The sequence below is a fragment of the Bombus vancouverensis genome, chromosome 12 (genome assembly GCF_051014615.1).
Source record: "Bombus vancouverensis nearcticus chromosome 12, iyBomVanc1_principal, whole genome shotgun sequence".
NCBI classification, from domain to species: domain Eukaryota; kingdom Metazoa; phylum Arthropoda; class Insecta; order Hymenoptera; family Apidae; genus Bombus; species Bombus vancouverensis.
The window spans coordinates 1,949,662-1,959,503 of NC_134922.1; the positions used below are offsets into that span (position 1 = coordinate 1,949,662).

The 9,842-nt window shown below is 47.3% G+C and overlaps 1 protein-coding gene across 1 annotated transcript; it reads left to right on the top strand.

The window, feature by feature from the left end:
• Positions 1–600: 600 nt before the first annotated feature.
• On the top strand, positions 601–2,424 carry LOC143303461 (uncharacterized). The gene is made up of 2 exons (XM_076623491.1): positions 601–1,125; positions 2,413–2,424. The coding sequence occupies exons 1-2, from the start codon at positions 601–603 to the stop codon at positions 2,422–2,424; spliced, it is 537 nt and encodes a 178-aa protein (XP_076479606.1).
• The last annotated feature ends 7,418 nt before the right edge of the window (positions 2,425–9,842 follow it).

Below are 9,842 nucleotides of genomic sequence, written 5' to 3' on the forward strand. Positions count from 1 at the left end.
CCAACGACCGGTCGTGTCGGTCCAAACGTTTTTATATCTGTGGCGGCACGGGCCACGGAACGTTTCAACGGCTCCGGATACAAAGCGCGACGCCGCCAAAGCGCAACACCGACGTGCCCAATGTATCATCGATATCTTCACACTCTTTCCGCCGAATTCTTGGAAGAGCATACACGTGCCAGCACAGGCGGCACATCTAATGAATGCACGCTGGTGGGGATATCGATGGGCTACGAAGGGAAGGATCTGCGCGAAGAAAAACAAAAAGCAGAGTGAGTCTGTCTTGCGTCATTAAAAGTGTAACTCCTCGGTCCTTTTTGATAGCAACGCGTCGAACGGCATCTCGGTGTCTATCGTTATTTGTTAGTTGTTACCTGTTGTCCGTTAAGTGTTATTGTTGATCGTTAATTGTTAACTCTGATTGTTGATTAGTTCTAATAAACTGTTATTCGTAAAAACACCAAGAGTAGTTCCTTACGCACCTATCACCATACCACCTCAAATTGGTGACTACCGACGTGATTTGACGTAATATTTAGTGAATGATGTGACAGTGATAGTGCTATCGTTTTGACCACCGATTTTGAGTGCACCGGGACGATGGAAGGTAATACACAGGGAACCATAGCCAGCCAGGTGATCAGCATGTCTCCACTGCTGCCCACGAACACGGCGGCATGGTTCGCCCTTCTGGAGAGACAATTCGAGGCAGCGCGAATTACGGAGGACACCATAAAGTACGTGACGCTGGCAAAATGCCTCAACGATCAACAGCTCCAGGACGTCGAAGACCTAATGACGAACCCTCCAGACATCGGACGCTATGAAAAATTAAAACATGCGCTCATTCGCAAATTATCCGATACGGACGCGACCCGGATAAAGAAGTTGGTGGAAAGCGAGGAGATGGGAGATAGAAAACCATCCCAGTTTTATCAACACCTAAAAAAACTCTCCAGCCCGTCCACGCCCGATGATTTTACCCTCACGCTGTGGAGGAACCGATTACCCGCCCGCATCAGGCGTATCCTCGCGGCAGTCGACGATTCGGACCCAGAAAGGTTATTGCGGCAGGCGGACCTGATCGCGGAAGAATTCCGGGAGGATTTTCAGCGCACCGCCCGGGTAACGGCAGTAATGGACCCACCAGCGCAAAACGTGGGAGCATACGAACCAATGGCCGCCGCAATCAACGTGTTGAGCGAGCAAATATCACAGTTGCGGGCACAGATGAACGCGTTGAGCATGATTAATCACCGTCGACCACGATCACGATCACGCTCGCGTTCGCGATACCACCGACGTTCGCGCTCGCGAGATCGGCCACGGCAAGACGGTCTGTGCTTCTACCATGCAAAGTTCAGAGAATGCGCGAGGAGCTGTCGTTTCCCATGCACGTGGAAGTCGGGAAACGAGACCAGCCGTCCGTAGACGCGGCAGACGACGACGGCCTGAGATCCCGCCGCATCTTCGTTACGGACAAGGGAACGAAGATTTCTTTCCTCGTAGACACCGGCGCCGACATCAGCGTATACCCCCGCAGTAAAATCCATAGGCACGTCAAGAAAAACGCGTACGAACTATTCGCGGCCAACGGGACGCGCATCGCAACGTATGGTACCACTGCGATTGGCCTTAACCTGTCCCTTAGACGAGCCTTCAAGTGGAACTTCGTAATTGCTGACGTTCAAACGCCTATCATAGGCGTAGATTTTTTAAGCCATTATGGGTTGCTCGTGGACCCGCGAAACAAACGACTCCTCGACACGACAACCCAATTATCAACAAGGGGATATGCTGCCACGACAGAAGAAATATCCATCAAAACCGTAATCGGCGAATCGGTCTACCATCGACTTTTGGCGGAGTTTCCGGATCTAACTCGTCTACCGGCCTTCGGACGAGAGAAAATCCGACACAGTGTGGTACACCATATTGAAACCACACCCGGGCCACCCGTCTACAGTAAACCTCGACGTCTCGCACCGGATCGCCTCAAGCAAGTCAAGGCGGATTTCGCAACAATGATCGAGCAAGGAGTGATGCGGCCATCGAAGAGTCCATGGGCATCACCCCTGCATGTCGTCCCAAAGAAGGACGGAAGTCTACGACCATGCGGCGACTATCGTGCGTTGAACGCTCGCACCATACCCGACAGGTACTCCCCACCACATATCGAAGATTTCGCGCAACATCTGTACGGTAAGCGTGTCTACTCAAAAATCGACCTTGTCCGCGCTTACCACCAAATCCCGATCGCGCCAGAAGACGTTAAGAAAACCGCGATCACGACACCTTTCGGACTTTTCGAAGCAACCAACATGATGTTTGGGCTTCGAAACGCCGCGCAAACGTGTCAAAGATTCGTTGACGAAATTACCCGTGGTCTAGACTTCGTGTTCGCTTACATAGACGATTTCCTAATCGCATCCGAAAACGAAGAACAACATCGCGAACACCTTCGGATTTTGTTTGAACGCTTAAACGAGTATGGCGTAGTCATCAACCCAGTTAAGTGCGAATTCGGTGTGAACGAAATCACATTCTTGGGACAGACCGTAAACGCCGACGGGATAAAGCCGCTAGCCGAACGCGTTGACACTATTGTAGAAGTACCGCTCCCCGGGACCGTTAAAGCACTACGCAGGTACCTCGGTATGATTAATTTCTATCGACGTTTCATTCCGGGGGCCGCAAAAATTTTTCAACCCCTAAACGACCTATTGAAAGGAGGAAAAAAGGGCAACGCGCCCATCAAATGGACAGAGCAATCCGAAGCCAGCTTCCGCGAGTCGAAACGCGCCCTCGCTAACGCCACGATGTTAGCGCATCCGATACCTGGCGCACCTGTTAGCCTCGCGGTAGACGCATCCGACTATGCAATAGGAGCGGTCCTCCAGCAACGCGTCAACGACTCTTGGCAGCCGTTAGGTTTCCTTACCAAACCGTTGAAGTCCGCGCAGCGAAAGTACAGCGCGTACGACCGCGAATTACTTGCTATGTACACTGCGGTAAAGCGATTTCGACACGCCATAGAAGGGAGAAATTTTATAATTTACACCGATCATAAACCCCTTACATATGCGTTCAACCAAGATCCTGATAAGTGTTCGCCGCGACAATTCCGGCAACTAGATTACATCGGACAATTCACTACCGACATAAGATATATCAAGGGGTTAGACAATAATGTTGCCGACGCTCTGTCACGCATCGAAGCGATAGGAAAGTCTGTGGACCATCGAGCTCTCGCCGCCGCGCAAGAAGCCGACAAAGAACTAAGCAACATCGTCAACTCCGGTACATCCGCGCTACGGTTAAAGAAAATACGTTTCCCCGATTACGACGTAGAAATATATTGCGACGTATCGGGTGACTTTGTACGACCGTACGTACCGAAATCCTTGCGGCGCGACGTATTTAATTCGCTCCATGGACTTTCCCATCCAGGGATACGTGCCACTCAAAACCTGGTGACGACGCGTTTCGTCTGGCCGTCCATAAACAAGGACGCCCGAAATTGGACACGACGATGTATCCCGTGTCAACAATGTAAAGTCACCAGGCACGTATCCTCACCCGTCAGAACATTCGGAGAATTAGCGGGCCGTTTCGAACACTTACACATAGACATTATCGTGATGCCATATTCAAAAGGCTACCGATATTGTCTAACGTGCATCGACCGTTTTTCGCGTTGGCCCGAAGCCATTCCCATCGCCGACATGGAGGCTGCAATCGTCGCTTCGGCTCTCCTTTCCACGTGGATATCTCGTTTCGGCGTGCCTTTAAGAATAACGACTGATCAAGGACGCCAGTTCGAGTCGAACCTATTTAACGAACTATGCCGGTTGCTCGGCATCAGACATTTGCGCACGACAGCCTATCACCCCGCGTCCAACGGGATGGTAGAGCGCCTCCACCGACAACTAAAAGCAGCAATCAAATGCCACGATACGAGCAACTGGGTGGATATCTTGCCGATAGTTCTATTAGGCATACGAACAGCTATTAAAGAGGACCTAAACGCGACGGCAGCCGAAATGGTTTATGGCACCGGCATACGATTGCCGGCAGAATTTTTTGTACCGACTAAACAACAGGCCAATTCGGAATTCGCAAGTCGCCTAAAAGACCGAATAGGAAAAATCAGGCCTCATCCAATTACGCGACACGGCGAAAAGAGAACCTTCGTGTTCCGCGACCTCGAAACATCGCCTTACGTATTTCTGCGTCGCGACGCCATCGGAGACCCCTTACAACCACCCTACGACGGGCCGTATCAGGTTATAGAGCGAGGAAAAAAGACCTTCACCATTAAAATAAATAATAAAAACATAATAGTGTCCATAGACCGATTGAAACCCGCATTTCTATTTAACGACAATATTGAACACCATAGCACGGATAAGCGCAATGTAACAATACCGCCCGGTGCCCGAAACGAACAAAGCGAAGGGGACCCAAGAGTTCATCACACCACACGCGCGGGCAGGAGAGTTCGATTTCCTGATCGGTTTCAGGCGGGTCTCGGATAGGCGTTAGGAGCCGGCGAACGTGCACTCTTGCCTGTAACATTTATATATTTTTCATTTATATAGCGTTATCACTGGTAAGGGGGTACTGTGGCGGCACGGGCCACGGAACTTTTCAACGGCTCCGGATACAAAGCGCGACGCCGCCAAAGCGCAACACCGACGTGCCCAATGAACCATCGATATCTTCACACTCTTCCCGCCGAATTCTCGGAAGAGCATACACGTGCCAGCACTGGCGGCACATCTAATGAATGCACGCTAGTGGGGATATCGATGGGCTACGAAGGGAAGAATCCGAAACAAAAGCAGAGTCAGTCTGTCTTGCGCCATTAAAAGTGTAACTCCTCGGTACTATCTGATAGCAACGCGTCGAACGACATCTCGGTGTCTATCGTTATTTGTTAGTTGTTACCTGTTGTCCGTTAAGTGTTAGTGTTGTTCGTTAATTGTTAACTCTGATTGTTGATTAGTTCTAATAAACTATTGTTCGTAAAAACACCAAGAGTAGTTCCTTACGCACATATCACTATACCACCTCAGACGTTTAAGGGCTCGTTGAACTCCATTTCACAGTGCTAATGCAATGCACTACCGTTTAAGCGTCGAAACAAGCAAAATATCTCGCAAATCGCGAAGATTTCGTCGATTTTGACGAAAAATAGCCGTCATTTCCTTCCCGTTGGAGATATTTGGACGTTTAAAAGCTCATTTCACTCCGTTTTACACTGCAAATGTAATGCACTACCGTTTAAGCTTCGAAACAAGCAAAATAGCTCGCAAGTCGCGATTATTTCGTCGATTTTGACGAAAAACAGCCGTCATTTCCTTCCCGTTGGAGATATTTCGTCGTTTAAGCGCTCATGTCACTCCGTTTTACACTGCAAATGTAATGCACTACCGTTTAAGCGTCGAAACAAGCAAAATAGCTCGCAAATCGCGATGATTTCGTCGTTTTTGACGAAAAATAGCCGTCATTTCCTTCCCGTTGGAGATATTTCGGCGTTTAAGCGCTGTTACGTATCTATTTGTTTAAATCGATCAAATCTAAAGTTAAATTTTACTGAAAATTTTCTTTTTATAGTTTGAGTTTTGAATTTAATCGGAAGGGAAATAAATTGAAATGATATTATTGTGTATTTAATACTGATTTAGATTTCTAATTAATACGGTAGTTGCTGCCACCAGAAATAGTCTAAGGACTATTTCAAAATATTTTATTTTTATTATTTTCTTTTACGCTTAATGGGTAGCGTTAACTGACGCTTAATGCAACTGGTAAACGAATTCCACTTTTCGACTAACCTGCTATGCGCAGGGATACTAGCACGGGAGAGGATTATAGCTGGGTACAATAAATATTTTTCCTCGTTAAACGGATTTTTATTTGAATGTAAAATGGCTTAGGTTATTATATATATATTTTATTAGCTAGATAATATATATTTTAGCGTTGCTGGATTGGATAGGAATGTGAGATTTTTCGTTGTTTTATATAAATTTATTTTTACGTTTGACTTCTTCTTCTCTTTTAATTTCGCTGTAGTAGTTTGCCGTTAGGACCGAAACTCAATTCATTTACTACGATGGATTCTGTCACCACGATTTTCTTGCCTTTTGAGTTTAATAATCGAGGATGATTCTAACGATCCTCTCTGTGTGGGACTCGTGTGATTTCGCAAGCTTTGCCCAAAGACGGATAATGTTTTACCAACAGTGGGAGGAGGAATGCGAAGATCGATGGGTGTTTTCGATAATCGAAAACACCGTTTGCACAAGTCAACACAGCGAACGATCCTTTGGTTAAATTCTCGAAGGGAAATTGTTCTGTTATATCTCTCTTACAATCGCATGCAATGATGGCAAGAATATCAGTTAATAGCAATGCCGGTATTGTTCTTAATTTTCGATTGACCCCGACGATGTATTTAATAGTCCTTTCTGTGCGGGACTTGTGTGATTTCGCAAGCCTTGCCCAAAGACGGGTAATATTTTACCAACAATGGGAGGAGGAATGCGAAGATCAGTGGATGTTTCAGTAGCTGAAAACACCGTTCGCACAAGCCGACACAGCGGACAACTCTTTTGTTAAAAGTTTAAACAATGATTCTATCTTCAAAACCGTTCACGAAAATAAAACGAAATCGATGATAGGAAGTTCTAATTCAATTCTCGAGGGCAACGAGATTACCAGAGAAGAAGGAAATTTTCAAAATTAATTTTCTTACCTTGAGGAGTAGGTGCTGTCTGGTGCCATTGCCTCAGCCGCTCCGGTGGTCGTCGAAGTTTTGTTGGGTTTATTATTTGAACTCGAATATAGTTTACTATCAACTCTTACTTTATTTATCTATTTTAATACAGACTGAGCAATTCACTTAGCTGGATTAATACCGGAATTACAATGCGCGTTTGTGTTTAAACGATGAAATGAGGACTTCAAAGATAAAATTTTCTTTTTACTTAGTCGCGACTTTCTTTTCTTGACCGAAAAACTAAAGACCCCGAAACGCAAAATACTATACAAAATTTCTAAACGCAGTGACGAGCGCAATAACGAACGTAGTAATAAATTAATAATGGGCCGTAATAACAAACGATCACAAGAATTATGAACAAACTAATGAGCGAAGAATAATGAGCCGTAAGGAATGAACACTATAAAAAATGAACGAACGCAAATTATAAGAAGAATGGACACTATAATAATGAACAAAGAATAATGAACCGTAATAAGAATGTTCACCAGAATAATAATGAGCGCTGCGCTATGTTGCTACGCTTATTTATAATGCCATCCCCCACGGGGTGGTGGTCCACTGGGGGTACGCTTCCGTGGGAATCGGGATGTTTCAGTTTGGGCTTCTTGGAATCGTACGTGACAAAATGCAAATTCCATATTTCGACTTAGTTTTTATCAGTCCTGTGTTCCGCTGAGCTAGCGTCTAGGAGATTTGAAGCATTCCACGCTGATCTAGTCCTTTCCACGAGAAACTTCTACGTGCTCTACCGTGGGAATTACCGGTGTTCTTCGGCGCGTGGAAGGGCTGGTGGCTGCAGCATCATTATCATTTCAATGTTTGCTGGGTAAACACGCGCAACTCCGCTGCTCTCCCATAACAAGGACCTCCTCCTTCGAGTTGTTTTGCGTAAGTATATATATATATGTCGGAGATGAAAAGAACACCGGAGCCTTTGGAATTTTGGATAACCCCGCAACATTGTAACCTAGAGTCTACTATAGCTGTAATCAAACAATTGTAGTTATTCAACCCGATTGTAATTATTCGAGAATTGTGATAATGAGCTTGGGCTCGAGGCGACAGTCAGTCGCCGAACGTAGCCGCGGTCACGGGATGAACGTTTTGCCTAACAAGGTATGGAGTAATTCTATAGCTCTCCTTAAAAGAAATATTCGTGGCGACACGCGACAGTAAACATTCCAACGGTTTCTGTCCCGTGGCTCGCCACACGCAGACCCTATTCTTCGAGTAAGATGATTGCCAGATGTCGATGCGTCTCCGCAGTACATGTTCGGCTAGCCCGAGGGCCCGTAATAAATCTTAAGGTTTAGTTAACTAAAGTCCTTCAAACAGACAAACAGTCTTTGTCCCAGCTACGGGAAGATAGGGGAGACATATTTTTTAACGAACGGCGTCTCCCACTAGCAACTTTCCCTCGAGGGCGGCTAACATCCTTTTCTAACCACCGATATAGAGATTGACCAATTAGCAGCAACGCCAATTTCCCTTACTTTCTGAACGAAGGCTTTTCTCGACGAATCCGATGATCTCGTGTCCTTAGACACACCCCATTATAGTTTTCCTCTGTGGCATCATCGGGACAGGAAAGGCATTCTCGCTCGCGATCTCATCGATCAAGGAGTAACGCCTTCGCGATCAGTGATTGAACGTTCTGTTGTCATCCCGTTGACCGCGGATTCGTTATTGAGCCCGAGAACATCGTCACTAGCGTCGCGAGTGCCGAACCGCTGTGATCAACTGTTAAGACTGTAATAATTCTATCACTGCAATAAACTACGCCTGTGTGTACTGTATCAATGGCTAATCCTCGAGAAGATTCATTTGACGCCCACAACCCCATTCCCAGTGACGATCCGACATCAGAAGTGGGATTCGAACGGTTGCGAACGCTGGAAGGGCAGGTCGCTACCATGAGCAACCTGATGCATACGCTAATGCAACGACCAAATACGGGAATCACCAAATTCCCACATTTTAACCCAGAAGTCGCAGGCGCCGACCCAGCCGCGTGGTGCGCGGCTGTTAGTATGGCCATGGAGGACAACCCCCTGCGAGGTGGCGCGCTATACTCTGCCTTAAGTGACTCTCTACAGGGTTCTGCAGCACATTGGCTGGCGCGAACAACGGGAAACGGAGAAATTACTTGGCCTAAAGTTAAGGAACGATTCCTTACACAGTTCGGTGGCCGGGAGACGACGTCCTCATCGTTAATCAAGGTATCCAGGGAACCGCGGGGAGCGGGCGAATCCACGGGGGCGTTTGCCGGCCGTGTCCGCTCCCTCCTGCAGATGCGGTGGCAACATTCTACGCTAGACGAAATACTTAACGCTGTCACTCTCTACATATTAATTCCACACGACCAACGTCTTAAACGACTGGCCCTCACGAGCGATATCAGAACGGAGGACCAATTCCTGAGCGAAATGCGACCCTTTTGTTACGAAGAAGAGTCGACATCTTCGCCGAGATATGCACCGGCGGAACCCGAAGCTAAGCGACGCAAGTTATCGGGCCACCAGACGAGGTGTCATTACTGTGGTACTCTCGGACACAGAATCAAGGACTGCCGCAAGAGGATGCAGGGCGAACAACAGAGGGATGCACGACGCCAGGAAGGAAACCGACCGGCCGCACCGTCCAAGGTGGTCTGCTACAGGTGTCATGCGGAAGGCCATATCGCACCTAACTGCCCGGCACGACGGGACGGTAGACCAGGCCTCAAGGATGAGCGTAAAGTCAACTCCTGCGTGGTGGAGTCCCCAGCCGGTAGTCTAAGTCATCTGGGTGAGTCGTTCCCATTTTACTTCGATTCCGGAGCCGAGTGCTCATTAATTAGAGAATCTGTCGCTCCGAAATTCTCCGGAAGGAGAACGACAGATATAGTAGTTATGCGAGGAATAGGAAACACCTGCGTTAAGAGTACCTCCCAGATCTTATCTACGGTGCGCATTAACTGTTTTACATTGGAGATAACCTTCCACGTTCTGGCCGATAGTCACTTACATTATGATATCATGATTGGCCGCGAGATCTTAAGCCAGGGTTT